Below are 26116 nucleotides of genomic sequence, written 5' to 3'. Positions count from 1 at the left end.
TGGTAAGTGGTAAAAAGGAAGGTGGGTGAGAGACTACATGTACTGCATAAGGAGGGCCAAAAAATTATATTCTGTAAATTTTTTACAAAACTCATTTTGTGTGAAAACGGCGTCAAAGGTAAGGAAGAAAGTGCTCTAAACATTTTTGCATCTCACGCACATAGGCCAACTCTGCACCAATTGGGAGATATTTAAGTTATCGTAATCTTCAGGAAGCTGCAAGAAGAAGCACGAGAGGAGGAAGGGAGAAGGAAAGGCAAAGGAAGCAGGGATGTGCTCTCTCTTTCTCTCTTCATATGTGTAAGATTACATAGCTCTAATCTCTCTAACCATATTTCTTAAGCTTTTTATAGCTCTCAAACTCTGCATCATTCTAAGCTCTTGATATATCTCTCTCAAAGCCTAAACTCCATAGCTCTAAAGCTTAAATATTCCATAGCCAATTAATCTATTCTCCCTCTCAATAAAGATCCATAGTTGTTTAATAACTCCATCACTCAAGAGCTCTCATTTATGCTATTATATTCTTAAGCTCATATATATATGTTTCTCATCTTGATCCCTTGATTAATATTAAGCTTATCTCATTTTTAATTAATATAAAACAATACAAACCGCTCTACTTTCATTATGGAGAAGAGGGTTGAAAGATGCATAATAAACTTTATTGAAGTGTATATATTAATTGTACAGTGAGTATGCAGTGATGGGACACGATGACATATGCCAAAATATCAAAGTATGTGTGTAAGTTCAAGTGCAAGTATTTGATGCTACAAAAGGATGGTTATATGAGAAATGCATCTTAAAACATGCAAGGCAAGTTGGGTAGTAAGAGGCCATGTGGTCAGTGGTAAAAAGGGAACTCGCTAAGAGACTACATGTACTGCAAGAGGAGGGCCAAAAATTCCTATTATGTGAATTTTTTACCAAACTCGTTTTCTATGAAAAATGGGCTCACGAGGACAAGGAAAACGGAATTCTACATTTTTTTTGTTCACGCGCATTGGCAAATTTTGCACCGATTGGGAGACATTTAAGTTTTTGTAATTTACTGTTTTTCACGAAGTTGCAGGAAAAAGCAGGAGAGGAGGAAGGGAGAAGGAAAAGCAAAGGAAGCAAGGATGTGGTCTCTCTTTCTCTCTTCATATGTGTAAGCTTCCATAGCTCTAATCTCTCTAATCATGTTTCTTAAGATTTCATAGCTCCGAACTCTCCATTATCCTAAGCTCTTGATAGATATCTCTCGAGCCTAAAGCCTACATTCCATAGCACTGAATCCTAAAGCTTTCATAGCCAATTAAGAAATTCTTGCCCTCAATTAAGATCCGTAGCTCTTAACTAAATTTCATAGCTCTAGTGCTCAAGAGCTCTTGTTTATGCTATTATATTATTAAGCTTTTATATATATGTTTCTCATCTTAATCCCAAGATAGCCAGTTATTGTTGCAGCAAGAGCATAACAAAGAAGAATTATGTGATGTTTGAGAAGCCAAAGAATCTTTGGGTCGAGGGGCTCTTGTGCAGGGTAAATTGGGGCCCTTGTATGCATGAGCATGAATGCTTGAGCACATAACGGGAAACTCCTCAAGTGTGTGCCATCGAGATGTTTTGAGCACATTGTGAGGTAGGAATCTCCTCAAGTGTGTGCCACTGAGATTGTTTGAGCACATGGTGAGGATTCTATGATACTACAATGTACCGGTCTTAAGAAAAAACTCTTCTACTTCTTGTATATATAAGTTCTACCAAGTATCTGAAATGTTCAGTTGTGTTTATTGAGTCATTTCATCTCTCTCGTGATTATCTCCCCCTCTCAATAGCACCTCCCACAGTGAGAAGCTCGGTGCTTTCCCAGTTGACCCTAGAAAACCGCACATTCCAACATCTTTGGTGAACCTGATGTGAAGCTGACCGGGGTGAGAGATGAAAATGGAGAAGCCAGAACAATATGAATTTTATTCAAGAGTTCAATGCAAAAGTGATTGATGGGAGCTTAGCAGTTCCAGATTTTCAAAGATGCTTCAAGGTTCAGGGATGTTTGCTCGAAGTGGAGGCCATGAAGATGAAAAGGCAAATTTGTGATGTAGTGGAAATGGCACTTGATGCCATACTTGACTAATATTGTGTTTTTCAAGGCATGATCCTGAGGGTTTCTTGTGTGCTATGAAGCCAAGATGAACAGTCAATGGGTTCCAAAAGATCGGATGATTGCAGCTTTTGAAGAAATTGTAAGCCCCGAGTTTTGAGATCACAATCGAGAGCTGGCAAAAATATATCCCACAATGGGAATATTTTTTAGATGGATTTATTTATGAAATATCAAGGATTATTGAATTGGAAATGAAGTAGATTACTGGGACAAAGTCAGATTATGGGGATCAGATGGAGGTCCTTAGCTATGATGAATTTTGGGAACACATTTTTGCAAGAAGCAAAGCCAAAGCAAATACAGCTTTGGAAGGAGATTAGATCCGAGAGGACTATGTCTTGGGCAATCTAACATAGATAAATAATGAATTGGATTCTAAAATAGAAACTGATGGAAATTTTTCAAAGATTGCTCGCATGGATGTTACCTCCAATATTGGTTCCATCGAAGATATAAACTCTGCGGCGGCAAGTATTTCACAGGCTAGTGACCTCAAGAAAGGTTGTTCTCAAGGATTTTTTCAAGAAGACGAGCCTTTACAGGGTAGTAATAGATTTTTCACCATCATGGAAGCATGTAAAGTCAAACATATCAATAGGTTTCTTGAAGACGATTGTACAGATAAAAGTTATATATGCAATAATTGATGAAGTGTAGGCGATTCTGGAGAAAACATAGGATGTGCATGAGAATACAAATGAGTTTATGCTTATTACTGACAATATGTTTACATGTGTTGATGTCATAGAGGAAGAATAAGAAGAAGAAGATGCCATTATTAATAGTTTCTTGGTTGGATCTGAAGGAGATGAGCATAATGGCATAGAAGGGCTTTATGATGTTTATACCTTTTTAGAGGGGGTGCAAGAAGAACCTCCATAAGTACAGGATATGCAGGGATTTTTTAATTGTATTATTTTTCATCACATGAGTTGCAAGAGAAAGCAATGTCTAACTCTTTGATAGATGATAAAATTTTTGGGGCTCTACCAATCCAATGGAGGGTGCTATGGATGCAAATTTACAAGTAGAAGTTCACCAAGCTAGAATCTTGATTGAGGATGTCCTAGATATAGGTATAGATTGTGCAAAGGTTCATGATGACTATGCGGTGAGAGGGGGTGAAGATGGTATGCCATCTCAATAACCAAGGTGGCAAGGCAACCAGATGCTTGATATCTTCTTCAAGGGGTATGCACGGTATGAAATTTTTATGGTATCTTCCTTATTGTTGATCATGTCAAAAAGGTTATGGTTACCAGAAAGAGGGATTAGTTTCTCTTGTATGCATGCCAAAGGACATATTCTCTTACCAATCATCAAGAGGTTTTGGGTGCTCTCTCTTGATTCAGGATAGATTTTCCTATTTTACAAAGATTATAGGTTTAATATGCTCAATATAAAGTTCAAACCGAGTGGATCCAAAAAAATTTAGAACTAGATTCAATGTGGATGCATGTTATTGGGGACGAGCTATGATGTTATTTTATGTGAGGTCTCCAAAGTGAAATACATTATCTCAGGGTTGCAATAATTGAGACCGACGTGCCAATGGATAGGGGAGGCTAGCTGCCCACAGGTCCCAGGACACAAGGAAAGAAAGGAAAAGGGAATCATCTAGTAGATAAGAGAATTCCCTAGATCCAGGTGTGGTGCGAGTGGACAGAGAGCCTGAGGAGCAACCTGAAGAGACCGAGGAGATTCTTGTTCTAGAACAGATACTAGCTCACATAGAAAGAAAAGAGAAAGGTAAAGTGAACGGTGGTTCAAGAACTATCCGATATTGGATGCAAAGTGGATGGAGGAGGATCACCTAGCAGATACTCCTTGAATATTGGAACTTTACCTTGAGTCTTTTGGTCTAGCTTCGTCTATTCCGAGAGATCCTGCAGATTAGCACGGTTGAATCTGGTGCAAACAAAACTTCACAAGAGGGGAGTCACTCCACTACTTTGTCATAGGTTACCTAGATGGAATAAAGTCACCGATTTTCCTTTGGATTTCAGGGATACCAATGGGCTGACGGTATTTTGCTATATGACTTTATGAAAGAAGTACTTTGATATGGGAATTCCCAAAAAGAATATGATTTATGTGTGCTTTCTCATGTGAGCCATGTCTGAGTGCATGTTTGAAAGACGAAATGACTGCAACATTTCAGTCTTGAGATTCCATATGAGATGGACATGATAGCAATAAGAATTAGTCAATCTGACATCAATGAGATCCGGTGTGGATTTAGATGTGATTGCTAAACACATTGCCAAGATATCATGGTCCAAGATCTTGATGGACTTTATGTGATTCGATTTGAATGTGATGTGGATGTTCAATGACTGTCAACTTTGTGTAAGTGCTAGATATGTGTCATCTAGTGCGTTGGTACTTAGAGTCAATGTCTACTAAACTAGTTTGTGGCTTGTGTCTGATTTTGCAGGTGCAATCAAGGGAGATTACAATTATTTCACGAGGGAATATGTCACAAAATGATGACATGGCATGACCAGACGGATAAAAGACTAGTTTATTAGTTGTTTCCAACTTATGGGGTCTCGTCCAATGGGGCCCAATCGATGGGGCCCAAGGGACACATAAATAAATGAAAAAGAGAAAAGGCCCAAATCGTATGGAGCTGCTAAAGTGGCAGATTTTTGTAAATTTCACTGATTGGCTAATGTGGTAGGCTATATGGAAATTTCATGTTTTGTGATGGTTGTGCCACGTGGCAAGAGATACAAATATCCTTAATTCATGCTCGTAGCTTTTGGGAGCAAACAAATGTGGAATTGACTGCTTTTGAATTGATTGCTTTTGGGAAATCCCTTGTAAGAGTAAAAGAGCCCTTGGGGCCTCACTCTGCAGAGCATCTGGACGTAGAGTCTAAGAGTAGAGGTCCCTCGGGAGTTGTACTTTGCAATGACTAATGATAAAGAAATACCAAAAGGGGCACTAGACTTTGGGGCCAATACCTCTAGGCACGGAACTACGTCAGGCCAACTCTCTCGCTCTCTCTCTCTCTCTCTCTCTCTAAAAGTTCAATAATTTTGAAGTTTCTATTCGTGTGCTGCTATTGATTTCTCACTTTGAGTGTCCAAGCATGTTACACGTTGCTCGACAGATCTTGGATTCTTCTGTATAGTTCTCCAATGCATAGATGTTATCAAATTAAAACCCACACTTTACAATCCTCCCCTTGGGATTTGGACTAAGACAAAATACTGAAGATGAAATATCCACACAGGATGATAAGTTGGTATCCACACAGGATGGTAAAAATACACACAGGCTGACAAAATCCACACAAGATGATAATATCCACACAGAAAATAAAAGTCCTCCCCTACAAATAGAGAGCCTGCATCTTCAAAGTATGTCGTATAGAAGACAAGGTTGTTCTCGCCTTTGTCTTCTTCTTCACTTTCTACCATGTGAGCTGATCCTTTGTTAGATCTCTTTCCTTCGTAGCTTATGTTGTTGCTTCTACTACTGCTGCTTTCTCCACTGTTACTGCCTCCATTTGAGTAGCATCAAGAAGGAGGGTGTCCCTTCTTATCGCAGTTGTTGCAAGGTTTGTTTGTGTAGCAGTATTTTGCTACGTGTCCCATTCTTCCACATTCATAAAAATTTCTTTTAGTTAATGATGTCGATGGTGAATATCTTCCCCTTGAGGATGTCGTGACAAAAGCCCCTCTTGACGATGTTAATGAATCTTTTTGCTTTCTTTCTTCTTGTTGGATTGAGTTGATGACATCTTGGAAAGGTGGAGCCGGTTCTTTTTCTTCAAGAATGGTGACTAAGTGGTCATAAGAGGGTGTAAGTGCACTTAATAGTACGGCCACTTTGTCGTCTTTTGGTACTTCAACCTGGATGTAAGTGAGCTGCGTGACAATGCTCTTAAGCCTATTTACTAGGCTAGCAATATCTTCCCCTTCGGTCATAGTGATCTTGTAAAGTTGTCTTTTGAGACTAACTTCACTTCTTTTGGCCCTTGCTCAATAATTACTTTCTAGAACATGCCAAGCTTCATGTGTATGTTTGCATTTGTTTATGAAATGCACATAGTTGTCATGCAAGGAAGTGATGATAATTCCTAATGCTTGTTCGTCCTTGGCCAAATTCTGTGCACTTGCTATGACTGTAGATGCCCTAGTGTACACTCCATCGATGTCGGCTTGTTGTTCTAAGGTAGTGCTGATAACAGACCATAAACATTTTTTCATTAGGCAACCTCTTAACTTTGTTTTCCAGGTGTGAGGTCCTTCCCCGTTGTACTTTTCAACTCCCTTTTCCCCCATTGTGCTCATAGAGGGGTCTTAGCTTAGGAGACTCTCCTAGCCAGTATCTACCTCTTTACAGGAGCACAATTTCTCCTTTGGAGATGATAGAAAATTTATTTGCAAATTATTGTGCTTGGCTACAAAATTTCAGGGTTCATTGTGTGTGTGTGTGTGTGTGTGTGAGAGAGAGAGAGAGAGAGAGAGAGAGAGAGAGAGAGAGAGAGAGAGAGAGAAAGAGAGAGAGAGAGAGAGAGAGAGAGAGAGAGAGAGAGATCCTTTTGTGAAGCTCCTCTTCACTCGAGTGAAGCCCCTCCTCACAATAGGTAATGCTCTTGGCTTTGATGATGTTTTGAAAACTCCCTCCACTTGGAGCTCCTAAGAACTATGCACGAGAGGTTACCCTTGAAGCTTTGTGCTTGTAGCCTTTTTCTTGGAGTGCCGAGGCTTTAGCCTCTTAACTTTGGAGGCAAAGGAGCTCAAATGCCCTGATGTTAATGCCAGTGGGAACCTTTGAAGCCTTGACTAGCTCGTCTTTTTGCTTGGAGCTCGGAGAAATTTTGATGATTTGAAGCTTCGATAGCCTTTGGAAAAGTCTTCTGAACACTCTCTTTAGTGCCTTTTACTTTGCTTGTAGGTAGGAGGTCTTGCCAAACAGGTGAGAGCTTTGGGGCTCACAATGCCCATGGAAAGGCTGGCCAAGGGAGTGCTCTTAGTTGAACTCTGTATGCGAGAATGAGGTCTTGAGAGGGCCTTGGGGAAAACACCTCTTAGGAGATTAATTAGGCCACCACGCGGGAAACGGGGGTTCCAATGAAAGGTGAGCAAAGTGGGCAGTCGGGCAACCCAGGCCGGGCAAGCGTGGTCAAGGCGGGCAACCGAGAAGGACCTTGGGCAGGCGGGGGCGGAACGGGCAAGCGCGGGTAGATGGGCAAGTTTTTCGGGTAGTGGGGATAGGGCACCAGATGGGGACTCATCGGATGAGCCGAACGGTGAGGGTTTGGTGCAGCTGGCTGACACCGGTCCAGTCAAAACCGACAACACAATAGAAAACACTTAAGCGTTTTTTTTTTGAAATCTGTCATGCTAGTGTGTGTGGACGCTCCCTTTTGAGGGTTGACCTCCTTAAACTAATGATAGGCCAGGGATTGCGAATTTCCCACTACGCTAACGAAGTAAAGAGGGCAGTCCCACCACGGTTTCCTTCAAGAAAGAAGGTGGTGATGGGGAGAATAAAGTGAGGAGCTTTAAATACAAAAGGAAAAATCTCTCCCACACACACACACGCACAATTTGAAGCTCAGTTTTGTAGGGAAAAACAGATATTAGGAGCAAAAAATTGCAAATCTTAATTGAGCAATTCGAATGGCACTCCTTGGCTGATTGAGACTCAAAGAAGTGCTACGGAAAGCTCTTGATAAGAGCTACACCCACACAAAAATTTCACAATGCAATGATGTGGTTCTAAGAGCGATGCAAGATTACTAAAAGGATTAATTGTGAAGGTACTGCTAATCTTCTTTCGTTAGCTTAACAACGTGGATAGTGGCACATCCTCAATGAGAGTACATATCCCATTGTTATTAAACCTCCAAAAGAGATTAGTGTAGACTAATATGAAAATGGAGATTAGGGATTGCTAATTGCACAAATGCATAACGGGAAACCTAGCTAGCATCTTCTGGTGCTCTGATACCACTTGATGGGAATGGGATCATGCTAGCTAGAGTGGATGAAAAATAAACATCGTGCATACAAGTGAGTGTGTGTTGGCTAGATTATCACTCAAGCGAATTAGGTTCCAAGAAAATGCATCTATTATTTTTGGAAATGGTTTTTGAGAGATGCAAAGAGAAGAGAATCTGCCTAAATTTGTTCAAGTCAGTTGTTATGATATGAAAAGGCCAGATGCTAGGATAGATTATCTCTAGAAATGGTATTGAAATGGCAAAGAACAAGGTGAAGTGTGTTCAACAAGCTCGTACACCTACTAATGTATTTGAACTGAGCTCATTCCTAGGGTACACCAATTTTTACAGAAGTTTTACTCAAATGTTTGCGGAAAAAGCCCTTCCTCTATATGAATTGACTTAGAAGGAAAAAAAGTTTGTATGGACCCTAGAATGTGAAGCCAGTTTTCAATACTTCAAGAAGGTTATCAACAGGAAGCCAATACTTTGGCATCTAAATTGGAATGTGCTTTTCCATGTTTATGTAAATGTATCTGATATGGTGATGGGAGCTATATTGGCCCAGTCTAATGGAAACATGGACTACCAAGTCTACTTTGCCAGTCGTTGCTTCAGCACAACTGAGCAGGAATATTTGACTACAGAGTGTGAGGCACTGGGAATGGTTTTCAACACTACAAAGTTTACACATTGTACATTGGGCAAGATGTTTCACTTCTTCATTGATCATCAAGCTCTCTTATTCTTGATTAATAAATTCATTATCCAAGGCAGATTGATTAGGTGAATGATGTTTTTGACAGCGTTTGAATTTAGGATATGTTCTAAGTTGGGAAAAACTCATTGCGGTGCTGATTTCTTGTCAAGAAACATTGAAGGGTACTCGGAAATTTCTTTGGGAGATGATCTAGTGGATGTTGAATTATTTCAAAATTCAATAGAAGAAGGACCAGATCTAGAATGACTGGATGTATATGATTTTCTTTAGTTTGGAGGATTTTCAGAGGATTAATCCCAGGTGAACAAAAAGGCACTGATAATAAAGATTTTCAAGTTCACCCTCGGGAAGTGCAATAGGTAATCGTGTTAATGTACCACATCAATTCAGCCAGAGGGGTTTTAAAATGATAAAATTTTAGGCAATTGAATAGAGGTACATTAAAATAAGGGGTTTTATATTCCATTTTGGAGATTTTTTTTCAAATAAGGGGTCATTTTATTCATTCAAACATGTTAAAAAAAAGTTTTTAATCACCTAGCAAATGCACATTATATAGGGGATACTGAAAGGTGAACCCCCTAAGAGTTCATCATCATTGAAGGAGCTCTATAGAGGCTAGGTATTGATGGGGTACTTCGGAGATGTGTGCCTATGCAAAGAAGAATGAAGGTTATCAGAGAGGCTCATAGTGGGGATGCGGGTGGGAACTTCTCCACTGATATTACTTACAAGAAAATTTGCAAGCAGGCCTCTGCAAGACCTGTGATATTTGTCAACGGATGAGAATACCAAAAGCAATTGACAAGACACATCTGACTCTAGTACATCCGTTAATGTTCATGAAACGGGGACTGGACTTCATGGGTCCATTCAAGAAGGCCACTCCTCAGAAGAACATGTACATTCTAATGGCTACCTGCTATGTGAAAAAATGGGTTGAAGCCAAGGCATTTCTAGATGACACTGCAAAATCGATGGTAGTAATTTTGTATGAAAATATCATTTTCCAATTTGGATGTCTCATTGAAATAGTCTTAGATCAGGGCACACATTTCATGAATGAGACAATTCAGATACTAACTGAGATATTTTCAGTTAAGCATCATAAATCCACTCCATACTATCCTAAGTGCAATGGACATGTGGAAAGCAATAACAAAACAATAAAGAAAATCTGACAAAGATACTTCAAAAAGAGCCACATCAGTGGGATGCAAAGCTTCAGACAACATTATGGGCTTATAAAGCTGCTTACAAGGTCACCAGCGAAATGATACATTTCAGAATGGTCTATGGCATAGAGGCAGTGGTATTGTGGAGTTTGAAATCCCAAGTCTTAGGTTAGCAATTAAGCATGGCATGGACTTCAACGCAAATCTAAAGCAATGATTGAATGAGTTGCTCCAACCAGATGAGATCAGGCAGCGAGCCATGTTGGAACAACAAGTTGTTCAGCAATGAAGGAAGCATTCACACAACAACAAGATCAAAGTCAGCAGAGAGTTCAAACAAGGAGACTTAGTGTTGTTATATTAGTCTAAGTTAGGCCCCGACGGGAGAAAAGCGAACCCCAAACCCCGACGGCCTCTAAAACGCCGGGGGCCGAATGGCGCGCCTCGAGCGTGTCTCACAGTAATGCGAACATGGGCACCACCTAGCTTTGAGCGGCTAGGACGCAAACAACACACCACCATAACAAAGTTTTCATTCAAGAGAGATGGATGCTTGGGAGTAATGGTGAAGAGGAAGGGGAATGAGATCAAGTTAGAGAGAGAGAGAGAAAGAGAGAGAGAGAGAGAGAGTATAGCGGCTTAGTACTTAGGCACCACAGAAGGATGGCAAATCCGCACACCCTTCACATATACACAAGCTCACTCCAAACACAAGACTAGGTGGCGATTCCACACACCTCACATGGGCAAAACATTGCAAGAAACATACTCACAAAGCCTCAAGCTTTATTTAGAGATTTTGAATTTTAGAGAGAGAGGGGGGTATTTGGATCATGGGAGAGTGTAGGAGAGAGAAAAAGGGGGTGGGGTATGCTATTTTGGAAGATAGGAGAGGTGGCATGTGACAAAGAACGTATTATTGGTGAGGACAGGGGTGGGGTAGCTTGAGGTGAGAGAGAAAGGAGAAAGGACAAGGGGAAGAGAGAGGGGGTTGACCTTTTGAGTGGAGGAGAAGAAAAGGGACACACGGTGGGGCAATAGTGAAGAAAAAAAGAGGCAGGGTGGGGATAGGCTGCCCCGCAAGCACGAGGTGGCCTATTTTACCTTTCTCACTTATTTACATACTCATAATTTTTTTTTTCTTACTTTTCCAATGCCTTTTATCACTCCCTCCCTAAGAGGGGGTTTCCATGGGGTGGGAAAGAGAGAAGAGGGGTATGGGAGCCTGGCTTGTGAAAAGCCCCCATCATTAGCCCTCCCCTTTTGGCTAGAGGCATTCATGCTTCTAGCTCTGACTCTGATTCTTCTTCCGCTTACCTGTAGGAGCCGATATCGAGTTGCCTTCTGAACTAGCCATTCCATTTGGCCATTGGTGAGATTTCTAGGATATTCATGAATCTGTATAACGGGTCCGGGTGATAGCATGTTCCTTGGAATAGTGTCGGTTGATTTAAATGGGAAGCCCATGGCTTCCAGAACTCTGTGTTAGTGCCCTCCTGGATCCCAAGTGAAAAATAGGATCATTGTCTGCAGTGTTCGGACAATAAAATTTGCATGCAAAATTGGACCAAATTTGTAACCACCAGTAGCGAGAGGGGAAATGAGCATCTTGGCTCCTACAAAGACAGAACTAAAAATTATGATTCCCAAGAGTGTACCAAGAATCCACCATATATGGCTGCCTTGTTGGTGTGGTGAGCTCAAGTTGTCTTTAGAATCCTGCTTACTGCCATGACTGGAAAAAACTGCAAGCATATCATGCTTCTTTTGGGTATGCTCAAACATGTCAGCTTCCTTTTTTGATGCTAATAGCAAGCCACCTACCTTGCGGCTTAAATACAAGCGTAATCCACTTACCTTTCTCCAAAGAGAGGATGCACTATTTGTAAAAAATTGTACCAAATTGGGAATGAGGTCTTCATTCTTGCATTCTATCAGCCTTTTGTCTATCCATGGCTCCTTAGATCTTATCTCCATGCTGATCTTATCTCTATATGTTATAGCGGCTAGCCATAGCCATAGGTCTGATGCATCCCATGCAAACACAATGCTGTGTTGTGGAGGAGTTTCGAACATCCTTAAAAGGTTGGCAACATATTGATCATCAAACTTACTCTGAACACCCTCACATAAAATGGAGGCATTACCCATATCCAAGTTTATAACACCCTTCAATAGACTAGAGGCATTACCCATCTCTAAGTCTATAACACTACAAAAAAAAGTCTTGCTCGGCTGCCAAGCCTCTGGAGCAATATCCAACTCCAAACCTTCAGTCATACTCATCTCTTCGTTATGGTCCTCTAGTGAAACTACCTTGATGCAAGATTCCTTTATCTTGCTACACTGTCCTGGGTTCATGCTGGTGCACAGGATTTCATTTTCAAAGCCCTCCCCTTTGCTTGATATGTTGTCCATCTTCTGCAAAGCCTTGCTAGCAGGCTGGTCTTCCTCTTCTCTTGTATCTTTCATGCCATTTGCATTCCTCTTACTCTGACGAGGCCTAATCAACACTTTACACCTTCTTACCCTTACTGCCCAATGTTGTCGATTGATTGCTTTGTTCCTATTTCATCCAAGGTTAAAGATGTACTCACATTTGTAACACAATTTTCTTGACTTACCTCCCCCACCTGGGTAGCATCTTTTGATTCTTTAACCTCTTGTTTCACTGCTTCAGTTCTTTGAATAGTCTTCTTACTTGATCCTTCTTCTGTTACACTCATCTTGACCTCTCCTGCAAGACCAATGATACTTGGTGTGTGGGTACCAATTGGTGGTGGGCGTAGGATGATTGTAAGTGGTGATTGGGGTGGACATAGAATTTGTGTTGGTGGGGCTGGTGCTCGGGGTGGGGGTGTTCTTTCTCTAGGGAGCGACAATTGGTTCCTCCTACCTCCTCTATTATAGTTTTGTCGTGGTTTGGGACAGTAATACATACCGTGACCGTCTTCTCCGCAGTTATAGCAATGATACTCCCTGTTTTGTCGTCATGCTCTTCCAGGGTCTTGATCTCTTTCTTGACTCCTCCCTTGCTGTATTAAGTGGACAGACAAATTCTGCAGTTGGTCAGTAATATGGGCCAACATATCTTGTTGGTCATCTCTTACCCCAAGAGCCGGTGGTGGTGGTGGAATGGTGGTTGTCGTAGTTGCTGGTCGATGCGATGTTCCTGCTTCTGTTGACTCGGTTTCTTTGGCTTTCATTCGCAGCTTCTTGTCCTTAAGGCAAGCAATCTCAACGGCTAACTCGTACGTAGCCGGGAATCTACCTTTCACCTTCTCCTTGAGAAGCTGCCATAAGACATGCGTGAACCACTCTTTTTTTAGGAAATCGGGTGCAGCTTTCCCCCTTGCCAGTGACTCAACCCACCGTTCCCACAAATCCACAAATTTGGACTCATAGGTGGCATATTCTAAAAGACCCTCCTGCTTCAAGTCTCTCAACTTGTCCCACAACTTTTCTGAAGTGGTACCTCCCCCAAAGCGCCTCTTAAAAGTGGTTTTTAAGGGCTCCTAATCATCCTTGGTTGCTTGTGGAAGTGCATTGTACCATGATCTAGCTTCTAGCTTCATGAGATGCTTAAAGATTCTAACCCGGGACTCATCCGTATCTTTGTTGCTCACTACACATGCTACTTCAAAGTCATCTAGGAAGTCTGTTACCAAATCCTCCCCCTTCTTTCCTTTAAATGTTGGAAATGCTACACTTGCCATGATTACTGAGAGAGAGCTAGAAAGACACATTGCTTAACTTGAAAAAGTTTTTTTCTTCTTTACAAGGAGGCGTGCATACCCTCTTATACTAGTACATAGATTAAAACTTCAAACGGTACATTGCCTTGTACCAAAGTTAAGACAAATGGCTGATTTGATGCCAGAACCTCAAAAAAGCGCTCCCCACCCAGCATGGTGTCGATGACGTGCTGGTAGTGAGCCTTCAAGTCCAGTATTACCTTGATTGAGCGTACACGTGTTGGTATGTGTGATCTGTTTGAGGTAGGTTGTACTCATTCATGTGAAGCTTAGAGGTGCTTAGTCACTGTCCAAGCTTGTGGGAGAGGGTGGTGTTCTTTCCTGAAACAAAACCAGTAGATCCCTAGTTTCTCTAGTGAGAGTGTGAGCCAATGCTTCCGTTATCTGTGCTGCAGCATTAGGTGCGACTTGGAAACTGACTGTGAGTTATCCGATTCTCAAAGTAGAATAGTGTTGATTCTCTATTGTGCAGAGCTCCTTCAATCTTGTTGTTGTGGGTTGGTTGTAGGTTGCGGACGTAGTTTCGACCTTCTCCTTCTTCTTCTTGGCACTCCGCCTATGTATATCCACTGGGTTTGGCGTGTTGGTTGACTCTCCCACTGCAAATCGATTACCGTTACGCCTGGCACTCGAGCTTCGATGGAGATGCGGAGTTCGTCTAGTTGTGCTTGGAGATCTTCTCCTTCTGTCGTCCAGTTAGCAAATCCTGTTAGCCATTCATCCATTCACAATAGTTTAGGGGTTTCAGTCTTGTAAACTGAAGGGTTTCATGAAAAGATCCTCGGTGGGGGCACCAAATGACGGAATCAAAGCGAACCCCGAACCCCGACGGCCTCTAAAATTCCGGGGGCCGAATGGTGCGCCTCGCGCCTATCACGGTAAAGCGAACAGGGGGCACCACCTAGCTTTGAGCGGCTAGGACGCAAACAACACACAACCATAACAAAATTTTCATCCAAGAGAGATGGATGCTTGGGAGTAATGGTGAAGAGGAAGGGGAATGAGATCAAGTTAGAGAGAGAGAGAGAGAGAGAGAGAGAGAGAGAGAGAGAGAGAGAGAGAGAGAGAGAGAGAGAGAGAGTAAGTATAGCGGCTTAGTACTTAGGCACCACAGAAGGATGTCAAATCCGCACACCCTTCACACATACACAAGCTCACTCCAAACACAAGACTAGGTGGCGATTCCGCACACCTCACATGGGCAAAACATTGCAAAAAACATACTCACAAAACCTCAAGCTTTATTTAGAGAATAAGGCGATGAAATAGGGAGCATAGGGTAGGGGAAAGAGAAGGGAGAGAGTGGTAGAGCACATGGCGAATAGGAGGGAGCTGATGGCGAAGACTTGCACGAGGGTTAAGGCCATCATCCTTCATTTAGCTGCCCTTCATCTTCCATAGCCCAAGGGTGTAGAGGTCATGCTGAGTTCTACCAAACATCGAGTGAACTTATTCGAGCAAGCTAAAAACCGAGCAAAGTTATTAAGCGACTTGCTCAAGTATATGTATAATTCTTCTCTAGAAAGAGCTTTCTCGAAACCCAAACAATAAACGTCAGCACCATTGCTAGTCTCTTATGGTGCTAGCCTCTCTCTCTCTCTCTCTCTCTCTCTCTCTCTCTCTCTCTCTCTCTCTCTCACACACACACACACACACACAATCATTGTTTAATCTTATGGTGCTGGCCTCTCTGTCTCTCTCTCTCTCTCTCTCTCTCTCTCTCTCACACACACACACACACACACACACAATAATTGTTTAATCAATAATTAATTGGTAAACATAAATAGCCATTAAAGCCTACAAACCTTTACTATACATTTGTTTGCTTATTCCTTCATCAACAACACAACATTGTGGGCAGCAATGCTACTATTCTCTCCTAAGCTATCCACCTTCTCATGGGTACTAGCCTTGATATTAACTACAGAAAAATCTATGCCAAGCATCTCATAGAGGCTCAACTTTATGGCCTCCTTATGGAGACTCAACTTTGGCCTTCATAATATGAGGTTGTCATCCAAATTGCACATCACATCCCGCTTCATGCATCAACTGAACAACTTATTTCACAAAGATTGAAGATGTGGCTCCTTTCCATTTCAGATCATTCTTTGAAAAAATCTAGAAGATGTCAGGAAGGTCATATTTTTTGTGGAAAAATTCAATATCTTTTGAGCTTGTGTCTATTCAAGATAAGGTGGTATGGAGATCTTGCTAGCTGAATGAGGGAAAGAATTGCATTGTATCAACAACGCACTGTTTTGCACACCATAGGGACTTGCCAAACCAAGAGCTGCCATGTCCAACCACCAGGAAGAACGCAACCAGTCTCTCTCTCTCTCTCTCTCTCTCTCTCTCTCTCTATATATATATATATATATATATATATAAAATATATATATATATATATATATATATAATACAAAACATCTTTACAACAAAATGTCGAGCTTGGAGAATCTCCATGAAAAAATCTTTACACTCCGAGAGATCATAGCTGACTAGATCTACTTTGTTCTCCGCCTTATCTTTTTTCGCTTTCTCTTCAACTTAGCTGACGTTGTGGAACTCTCCTTTGAGGAGGGTTGACAGCATTCTAGGCAAGCCAGCCGTCTGGGTGCACAAGGGCATTCCGGTGACATTGGACGTGGGAGAGAATCCTGGCGAGTTCGTTGTCGGTAGAATGAAATGATTTGAGCCCATATTGCACACGCTGTGAGAGAAAATGCATTTTATATGCTGTTGAAGAAAAATGCTTCTTCGCCAGAATGCCAATTTTTGGTTTACTTTAAGCTTGAAGTAGTTATGGAAGACAAACCCGTGATCTCTCTCTCTCTCTCTCTCTCTCTCTCTCTCTCTCTCAAAAGAAGAAACTCTCTAAAGGAGTCCGCGGCACACACACACACACGCATCAAGCACACGCACTCTCTCTCTCTCTCTCTCTCTCTCTCTCTCTCTCTCTCTCTCTCTCTCTCTCTCTCTCTCTCTCTCTCTCTCTCTCTCACATGTCATATGGACGATCGGATATGGCACCGTGTTCAAGACTCATCTGCTGGGACGGCCGACAGTGGTGTCGATGGATCCTGAGCTCACCAAGTATCTATTGAGAAACGACGGCAAGCTAGTGCAAGGCTATTACCCAAAGGTGTTCAGCAGGATCCTGGGGCCAGCGCTTACCCTCCAAGGGGCCAGCCATCGTGCATTGCTCGAGCTGGCCAATCTCAGCGTCAGCTCTAGCGGTGTGCAAAAGCTGCATGTGGAGACAGTGCAAGAGCATTTCTTGACTTGTCGAGTCCTGGCGACACCAAGCTGCTGTGCTCGATGCCCAACATGATTTCAAGGAGGTATAACTGCATCATTTCAGTCGGTCCTCAAAAGAAGAAACTCTCTGAAGGAGTCCGCACCGGCGCGGACTCCTTCAGAGAGTTTCTTCTTTTGAGAGAGAGAGAGAGAGAGAGAGAGAGAGAGAGAGAGAGAGAGAGAGAGAGAGAGAGAGAGAGAGAGAGAGAGAGAGAGAGAGAGAGAGAGAGAGAGAGAGAGAGAGAGAGAGAGAGAGAGAGATCAGAGAGTGATATGTAGCCGCACGTTCGTCAAGCTCAACCGTCACGCAGCTGCTGCCATGGCCGGCGACGAAGCTCATCCCCCTCACGCAGCTGCTGCCATGGCCGGCGACGAAGCCGGCGCGGACTCCTTCAGAGAGTTTCTTCTTTTGAGAGAGAGAGAGAGAGAGAGAGAGAGAGAGAGAGAGAGAGAGAGAGAGAGAGAGAGAGAGAGAGAGAGAGAGAGAGAGAGAGAGAGAGAGAGAGAGAGAGAGAGAGAGAGAGAGAGAGAGAGAGAGAGAGAGAGAGAGAGAGAGAGAGAGAGAGAGAGAGAGAGAGAGTGATATGTAGCCGCGCGTTCATCAAGCTCAACCGTCACGCAGCTGCTGCCATGGCCAGCGACGAAGCTCATCCCCCTCATGTATTGCAGAACAAGTTCTTGTAGCCGTGCGCTCGTCAAGCTCAATCATCATGCAACTGCAATGTCTCGTTTAGTTTAAGCTTGAAAAAAAGACGAACCCATGATCTCTCTCTCTCTCTCTCTCTCTCTCTCTCTATAAAAAAAACTCTCTGAAGGAGTCCATGCCGGCGTGGACTCCTTCAGAGAGTTTTTTTTTTTTTGAGAGAGAGATATGTAGCCGCGCGCTCGTCAAGCTTAATCGTCATGTAGCTGCAGCCATGGCCAGCGACAAAACTCATCGCCCTTGTGTATTGCAAAACAAGTCGTACTTTGATTGATGCTCTCGACTGCTTGGCTAAATGCTGCAAGGCTACTTCCAAATAATTAGGCTCCCCCAAGAAGGAGCTTGCCTTCCTGCCAGCATTTGTCAATTTCAGCTTAAGTGCATTACATCGGTGTCATCGTCGTTCTTGCTGACTAGGAATGTGTGGACATGCGGTCTTCGCATCGATGAATTCTTTTGAGAGATGCAACAATAATAATAGAGCTTGTAATATTGCATATTGACACTCTTTCTATACGGTTTTTTCAGAAATTGCCTATCAGTTATGTAATCGGTTTCCTTTTCAAGCTCTATGCTTATATGAGAGAGAGAGAGAGAGAGAGAGAGAGAGAGAGAGAGAGAGAGAGAGAGAGAGAGAGAGAGAGAGAGAGAGAGAGAGAGAGAGAGAGAGAGAGAGAGAGAGAGAGAGAGAGAGGACTTCATCTTCATTCTTTCCAAATCCCTCCTTCCATGTGCCTTCACAATCATGTAGGCCCTATCTTTACCCTTCATGTCATCATTATCAGCATGATCTTCATCACCTCCCCGGCTCGTGCCCACAAAGCCCTCATTGATAAGGGTCTCCTCTCTGCAACTCGCCTTGAAAACTCAAAAAGAGGACTCAAAAAATTCTCAGAAAGAGTCCACTCTGACACGGACTCCTTTATCTGGTCGTTGATGAAAATGACTACGATTGACCTTCTCGCCTTAGCTAGTGTAACTCCAACAGGCTTCTAGCCTTTTCTTGCCCAACCTTGTCGCTATATGACACGTGAAGGCATTAATGGTGGAGGTTTAATTTGTCGCTGATCAAACTTGGTCTTGCAAAAATACTAGCGCTCTCCCTACGTCACGGATGCCCTTCGACCCCTAGATGTCCTACCTCGAGGTACTCTATCTTAACCACCTCGGCTAGCACGTGTCCCTGAGCATGATGCAAGGATATATGTATAAAAGTCTTGCCCCCCTATTGTGGCGATCCAACATCCTGGATCTCGCTTGTCTTGCAGATTGAGGCGCATTTGTTGATCCCTTTACTCCGCCCCCATATCACTAATAGACGTGGCTTGCCCAACCAAATCCAATGAATGGAGACACTCATATTTGCCTTTCCTAGCCAACAATGTTGTGTCAAAGCTGTACGTTGTAGCAGTCAACTTAACCCAGTCACCCCTTGGAGGGGGGTACCCTGTGGGGTGCTCAGACAAGTGCGCAATAGGATTTCACTTTGTTCAAATTTTACAAAATAGAGTAAAACCTAATAGGGGTGGGACAACTCTACAAGGTAGTGGAGAGGCTCTAGCATGAGGACAACAGACATGTTAAAGGAAGCTGAGGAATGGATCCTAGTTGTTGCATATAAGGGGATCACAATCTTGTAAGAGTCGCACGTGAAGGGAGGGGAAGATGTTGAAGCCCTGTGGGCATGGCAGATTATGTTGCGATTGAGAAGGTAGAGATGTTGACGATGGTGAATGTGTCGATCGAATTACTGTAGATGCTACTGCATCCAGCTCATTGAACCTTTTAATCGCACGCATTGTATGTGCGCTTGTGTCTCTACTATTGGAGGGCCTCTTCGTTCACTTTTGTAGTAGATCAAACCTTCCTGCAGCATTCACAACAAATGTGGCACTCTTCCATTTCTTCAAGCTGGGCCATTCATAACTAAGTGAATTGGTAGATGGACTGATGCGGCACTCACCTTCACACACACACACACTTGCCCAAGCATCTACCATGGCTTGATTATCTATGACCAGGAGCCGTGCTTTGGAGGAGGTGTTTAGGGACAATGATAGATAGATAATATGTAGTTTGATGCTAAATGTTTCCTATTATGATTTAAGTTCATATGTATCTTGTTGGGTTTTGCTTGTTTTTATGATTGCTCGGAAAGGTTTTCTCGGAATTTGAAATTCCCCGTCATGCTCAAGTCGAGCATGGTGACTGCGGTGATCGTGATGGTGTGGGTGTGGGTGTGGGTGTGTGTGTGTGTGCGTGCGCTAGGCACACACAGTGCATAGTGTACTATCTGGTGATGTTGTGTGTGTCGTTAGTGTGATGGTGACCCCTCTTTATAAAGGGGAGGGTGGGAGGATTTCTAGACTTTTAGAAATCAAGAAATTATTATCTGCACCGGCCATGTGACTGTGGGCCCCACTTGTCTGGCTGTGTGTAGTCTCATGAGAGAGAGAGATGGGTTGATGAAAAAAAGTGAGTGAGATGGAAAATAAGTAATTACAAGAGGGAAGAGAGAGGAGTCTGTACAGAGGTAAATCTATGTGCAGATGTGTGTGTACACTAGAAAAATCTGGTAACCATCATGTAAAGGTGGGTTTGTGGGCACCTTTTTCAGTAGAACTGAGTGTGTGTGAGTGTGGGGGAGGCCATCTGGCTACAAGACAAGAGAGATTTCAAATTTTAGAGAGAGAGGGGGTATTTGGATCATGGGAGAGTGTAGGAGAGAGAAAAAGGGGGTGGGGTATGCTATTTTGGAAGATAGGAGAGGTGGCATGTGACAAAGAACGTATTATTGGTCAGGACAGGGGTGGGGTAGCTTGAGGGGAGAGAGAAAGGAGAAAGGACAAGGGGAAGAGAGAGGGGGTTGACCTTTTGAGTGGAGGAGAAGAAAAGGGACACATGGTGGGGCAACAGTGAAGAAAAAAGGAGGCAGGGTGGGGATAGGCTGCCCCACAGGCACGAGGTGGCCTATTTTACCTTTCTCACTTATTTACATACTCATACTTTATTTTTGTTCTTACTTTTTCAATGCCTTTTATCACTCCCTCCCTAAGAGGGGGTTTCCATGGGGTGGGGAAGAGAGAAGAGGGGTATGGGAGCCTGGCTTGTGAAAAGCCCCCATTAGCCCAAAGAAACCCAATACAGTGGCATGTCTAGGTCCTTATGAAATAGATTGGGTCTTCTCGAATGGCACAATGAGATTGAAACATTTATCGGGGTTAATGTTGCCAAGAGTCTACAATGGAGCTAAGATCAAGCTATATTAAGCCAGCCCGAAGCTTCACCGACACCACGTCAAGGAGTCCATTCAAAATCAAAAAAGGAACCTTTGAATCTTCTTCAGATTGTTAGTTTTCAGAATCACCTGTGAAATTTTAAAAATATTCCAAAATTCAAAGAAAGGGGGCAGGAAATGTAGACAGTGGGAACAACCTCCAGACAAAAAATTAGATTGAGGACTGAACTGATAATTACTGAGCGAGTTAATGTGGTAATTTCACAGTGAATAGTTAGTCAGAGGCCCTGTTTAGTGGCTATAAATGGGACCCACTATTCATTTTGCGAGAGATCTTTTCACCACTATCACAGAGTCTAGTGTCTTGGAGCTCATTATGCTCTTGTACCTATTTGGCTATAAAGCCCATAGCAATTCTTTGGCACATGTTGTTGTACTCCATTCGAGTTATACTGATCCAAATCCACAACTCAATTTCAGTTCCAGCTCTAGTCTGTGTGGCATTCCCATTTCAGTTATCATGTCCATTTAGATATCATTGTCTCTATCTAATATGTTGTTTGAAGTCTGCCTGCCTGAACTAGTTTAGTTAACTCTACTAACTCAACCTAGAATAGCTGTTTAGAGCTTATGATTTGAGAACTCATCACTACAATAAACCCTACAATGTGTATGACGTAGAACATAAAGTTAACTCTACTTCTCTTTAAGTCACCTATATCTTTTGTATTTGTGTTAATATGCCTATGCATTTGCTTGATCAACACATAAAGCCTACGTGGTAGAGCACAACTTTCGTTTCTTATAATTTCTAGAGAGACCATAATGCCAACTCTCCACCATACTTTTGTATGGTGTGCATTGTATAATTAGGATTTTCACTTTGTGATGATTCATTGCAAGATGGAATGTTTAACTAATCACGTTGCTTTTATGTAGCTTGACACAAACATTGTCCTTAAGCTTGCACAATTGGATGACATCCATACACAAATATCAGGTCGGGAATGCATTATAATTGATTCATTTTGTGTTTTTTGAGTTTTTCAATGCTTCCTTAAGTTTAGTTTAGCTACACCTTTTCTTCACTAGTACATGCTCAATCTCGATCACCGTATCTATATATGAAATAAACACGCACTTCGTTTCTCACAGTTGGATGTATTGCAGTACTCAATGCACTCTTTACATGTTTACTTTATTCCTAGGTGATTGATGCCATCTACGTATGCCCTTGTTTGGCAATGCATCTTATATATTACAGCCCCAACGTTCTCCTCTGCATAACCATTATGTAGCATGAGGACGGCCCTTTATCCTGGTGTTTTTCTCCTCAGATATGTTTTGCACCAAGTTCTATGGTCCATAGTCAAGACTCTTTGCTTCCTCCAATTGTGACAACACGTCTCTCTCTCTCTCTCTCTCTCTCTCTCTCTCTCTCTCTCTCTCTCTCTCGTTCTACAAGAAATAAGGAAAAATTGACAACCCTTGATTTAGAAAAAGATTGATCCCCGATCTAGAGACTAATGACCCATATTACCACGTTGAATGGAAATCTGCAAACAACTACAAAATTAGGTTAAGAGGTAGCGTTTAAGCAGAATGATTAAGCTGCAACCCTTTGCTCGCTTCAATTACCCCCTTTAGTGGCTCTCTGTTATATAGTGAGCGCTATGGGACATAGCTTGCTTCTTCCCAATGCTCATCAAGTCCCATGCTGAGCTATTATTGTTGCCTTAATAGTTGGTTCTACTCATCCACTCATGTTCCACAACAAAATCCGAGGCGACAACAATCACAACCAACTAATCAAGTAACCAACTGTGCTCCGAAATCTATCAGAACACGTACATCAAAGAGCAGTGCCTTGGTCTCACTGCTCAAACAGTTGTAGAGAAAGCGGTGAAATTGGACCAATTTACAAACAACTATAGAGATAATCAATCATCATATATGTTTAATAAATACACATGCACTTCTTTTAAAAAAAATTGCCAATGCATTTTGTACTTGTTTGCTTCAATGCTAGATGCTTGATGTCAATCTGCGTATATCTTATGTTCCATAGCAACTCCCACCAAGCAAATGCCCGCCGTTTCCAAACTCGGCAGGGGACAGCCAAAGCACCCCCTTAAAACTGAATGGCAGTGTGTAAAGATCATTTTCACTCTTAACTCAACTGAGCATTCTATGCTGTCTCTTTCTCTCTATGCAGGCGAAGGATGCTGACGGCATTTTAATGCTTTGCGACGAAGAGGAAGATGGCACTGAGGAAGCAACGCAGCAGGTGAGCTTAACAAGCGAGGAAGACGCCATAGTCTACAAGCTCAGAGGAGGAGAGGCACTCATCAAAGTGAGAGAGCTTCGATCCAAGGGCCTCTCTTTTCAAATATGGCCAGCCGCTCACGCTCTCTGCTGGTACTTGGAGGAGACCTACGGCCCTGCAGGTATGCTTTCAAACCACCCATATCATCTGCCCACCACCAAGTCGCCCTCCTCATTACGTAGAAATTTGAGGGTTTTAGAGCTCGGGGCAGGTACCGGTATGGTTGGCATTCTGTGTGCTGTTCTTGGCGCCCACTCTACCATCACAGATCTGCCCCATGTCATCCCTAACCTCGAACACAATGCTAAGTTGAATCAAGATGTGATCGAGAGTTCTGGTCTGGGTGGTTCTGTTGTTGTAAAAATGCTTCGATGGGGGGAGCGAGCTGATGTGGAGGCCATCGATTGCTCGTTCAACCTCATCATTGCCTCCGACGTGGTCTATTATGACCATCTGTTTGAGCCCCTTTTGTGTACTCTTAAATGGTTGCTACTGCCACAAGGTGTTGAGTGCAAAACAGACGAAAAGTCTACCCACATGACTGAAGAATGCACATCTAGAAATTCTTTGAGGGAAGAAGCGGTTGCATGCTATGTATCACCCGTGGAAAAAATAGCCTCATTGTCACCATGTGATGGTCGAAATGCTACCAGTTTAGAGCAAATGAGAACTGAAAATATGGTAGATATTGGACCCAATTGCATGAAAGAGGCTGAGGCCATTGTGGAGGAGACATCTCCGACGATGATCCTTGCCCATCTCCGTAGATGGAAAAAAGACTCCCATTTTTTCAAAAAAGCTGCGAAGCTTTTTCAAGTAACAGTTATTCACAAGCACTCACCTGATGCGAATTCTCGAACAGGTGTTACTGTGTACTCTTTTTCCAGGAAGAAAAAATGAAGTCAGGTTTTTACCATTTGCCTTGCTTACGTTCAATGTCAACAGACATGTAATTGTAGGCTTGATGAACCCTCATCGTGCACCGTTTTGGCTTGTAGCATGAATCGAAGGAGTTATCATGAACACCTAGTACAATACAATATCTTGTTAAGTGTCATCTCTCTCTCTCTCTCTCTCTCTCTCTCTGTGTGTGTGTGTGTGTGTGTAAATTGCGAGTTTCATCTGTTTGATTGTTTCTATCAGTTTATCTGTGATCCTGGATCTGCTAGCATAGCCTTAAAGTATCTGTCAAGGATGTGTAGACAATTCAAATACCCTTCATTTGGGTCAATCTCAACCTTAATCCTGCTCAATTGCATCGCATATGGTATAGCTGCTCATCTGCATCTCAAAACAAGGGCCTTTGTAGCCACTCAATGGTCCTCGATCTGCATATCAACTAGTAAAGTTTTGAGACTCACACGGGATTTTCCGTACAGTGTATGAATGCCCATTTTTGTACAAATATGATGTACTCTACGACTGTACGATAGAAGACGGTTCCTGTAATACAATGTATATTAATTTTTCCTGTATGCAACGGTGAATCTTAAGAGTTTGTATAAGGAAACACACCAAAATATGTACATTGTAATAGGATGTATATTAATTTTTCCTGCACCGTATGACCGTACAGTACGATGCTATTCCATGCTGGAAAAGTTAATATGCGTAGAAGACATTAATTTTTCTTCTATGCATATTAACTTTTCCAGCATGATCGTACTGTACGGTCATACGGTGCAGAAAAAATTAACATACGTTCTATTACAATGTATATGTTTTTGATATACATTGTAAGTGAATGTATATTAATTTTTCCTGCATGGAATAGCATCGTACTTTACCGTATGACCGCACAGTAACAATCAGCTCCCAAGTTATCAAAATTTGTTCACCTGCGTACTATGAAGTAAGTTGCATATGGTAGACTCACCATAAGAATAAGGTTGCTGCTGAAGAAAGTGGAGCAAGAGATACTTACAATTGAGGATTGAATCTTCTATGTGCATCAACACCAGAACTTCGCCGGCCAACTCTGGGACTTCCGCATCATATGTCAAGAACCAACACCGGTGCTGCGGCTACCATTAGAACAATATTACAATGGCAACCAAGTTCTTAGATGGAATTCCCAAGAAACGGACAAGGTCAGGAACCTAGCTTTTGCCGCGAGAGAAAGAGCAGGCAAAACCTGTGTAAGGAATGAAGGTCCAATGAAGATCTTGAATACCGGAAGCAGGCAGTGAGAGCTTCCCTTATGTTGAGTACCGTCGACACAGAAGAAGCTTTATTGGAGGAAGAAGCCACGTAGATCTCTCTCTCTCTCTCTCTCTCTCTCTCGTTCGATCTCTCGTCATGCAAATTGCATATGCAATTCTCCTCATGCATTTTTAACCCTTACAAACCATCCAAAAGCGGTTGGGCTTCTCCACTTGATCTAATTTCCCAAAGCATGTACCCCCTATTTGTTTGTAATCAACTTTTAGCTCAATACATATAAGTAACATACCTGTGTTACATACAAAATGAGTACAAAATTTGTGTAGGAAAGACCTAGAAGATTATCTTTTCTACGAACGACCTGATCTTGCGAGGGAGTAAATGGCAAAGTCGAACTTTTCTCGTTTGCACCCAAATCTCCAGATATTGTTATCTGAAACAAATATGGAAAACCAAGAATCTTCATGTCTTTGAGGGAAAATATGTTGTAGCTTAATTCGATGATTTTGTGGGTGAGGGCACTAAGCTATTTATGTTGTAGGATCAAAATGATGGATAAACGTTAATGTCAAAGAATGGAAACATGCACTCAGTTGCATCGACTACTAGGGAGGTTAT

General features: G+C 42.4%; 2 protein-coding genes and 1 pseudogene across 4 annotated transcripts; 1 reads left to right on the top strand and 2 right to left on the bottom strand.

The window, feature by feature from the left end:
* The first annotated feature begins 220 nt into the window (after positions 1-220).
* On the top strand, positions 221-24392 carry LOC147452611 (uncharacterized). 3 transcript variants are annotated; one of them, XM_086518247.1, is made up of 5 exons: positions 257-300; positions 1070-1153; positions 21949-22009; positions 23225-23456; positions 23547-24392. In XM_086518247.1, the coding sequence occupies exons 1-5, from the start codon at positions 272-274 to the stop codon at positions 24233-24235; spliced, it is 1095 nt and encodes a 364-aa protein (XP_086374373.1). In that variant the 5' UTR covers positions 257-271; the 3' UTR covers positions 24236-24392. The 3 variants fall into 3 exon arrangements, with proteins under 3 accessions (XP_086374372.1, XP_086374373.1, XP_086374370.1); XM_086518246.1 differs by having other exon boundaries at positions 221-300; positions 1076-1153; positions 23225-24392; XM_086518244.1 differs by having other exon boundaries at positions 23225-24392.
* On the bottom strand, positions 15595-16097 carry LOC147452612 (2-C-methyl-D-erythritol 2,4-cyclodiphosphate synthase, chloroplastic pseudogene; annotated as a pseudogene).
* LOC147452610 (uncharacterized) lies at positions 24226-25964 on the bottom strand. The gene is made up of 6 exons (XM_086519276.1): positions 25788-25964; positions 25470-25532; positions 25260-25359; positions 25123-25173; positions 24697-24778; positions 24226-24361 (listed from the first exon to the last, which is right to left on the bottom strand). The coding sequence occupies exons 1-6, from the start codon at positions 25962-25964 to the stop codon at positions 24352-24354; spliced, it is 483 nt and encodes a 160-aa protein (XP_086375402.1). The 3' UTR covers positions 24226-24351.
* Positions 25965-26116: the final 152 nt, after the last annotated feature.

This window comes from Adiantum capillus-veneris, chromosome 8 (genome assembly GCF_014529385.1).
Source record: "Adiantum capillus-veneris isolate H3 chromosome 8, ASM1452938v2, whole genome shotgun sequence".
Taxonomy (NCBI): Eukaryota; Viridiplantae; Streptophyta; class Polypodiopsida; order Polypodiales; family Pteridaceae; genus Adiantum; species Adiantum capillus-veneris.
Note: the sequence above shows the minus strand (reverse complement) of the source record. Positions and strands in the feature narration are given on the sequence as shown.

Bases quoted from the DNA above. Each gene is read 5' to 3' on its own strand.
- LOC147452611 (XM_086518244.1), top strand. From the start codon at position 272: ATGTGCTCTCTCTTTCTCTCTTCATATGT. The intron at 1,154-21,948 runs GTAAGCTTCCAT...GCTTTTATGTAG, and splicing joins CTCTTTCTCTCTTCATATGT to CTTGACACAAACATTGTCCT. The intron at 22,010-23,224 runs GTCGGGAATGCA...CTCTCTATGCAG, and splicing joins CATCCATACACAAATATCAG to GCGAAGGATGCTGACGGCAT.
- LOC147452610 (XM_086519276.1), bottom strand. From the start codon at position 25,964: ATGAAGATTCTTGGTTTTCCATATTTGTTTCAGATAACAATATCTGGA. The intron at 25,533-25,787 runs GTATGTTACTTA...ACTCAACATAAG, and splicing joins TCATTTTGTATGTAACACAG to GGAAGCTCTCACTGCCTGCT. The intron at 25,360-25,469 runs GTTTTGCCTGCT...TTCTAATGGTAG, and splicing joins GACCTTCATTCCTTACACAG to CCGCAGCACCGGTGTTGGTT.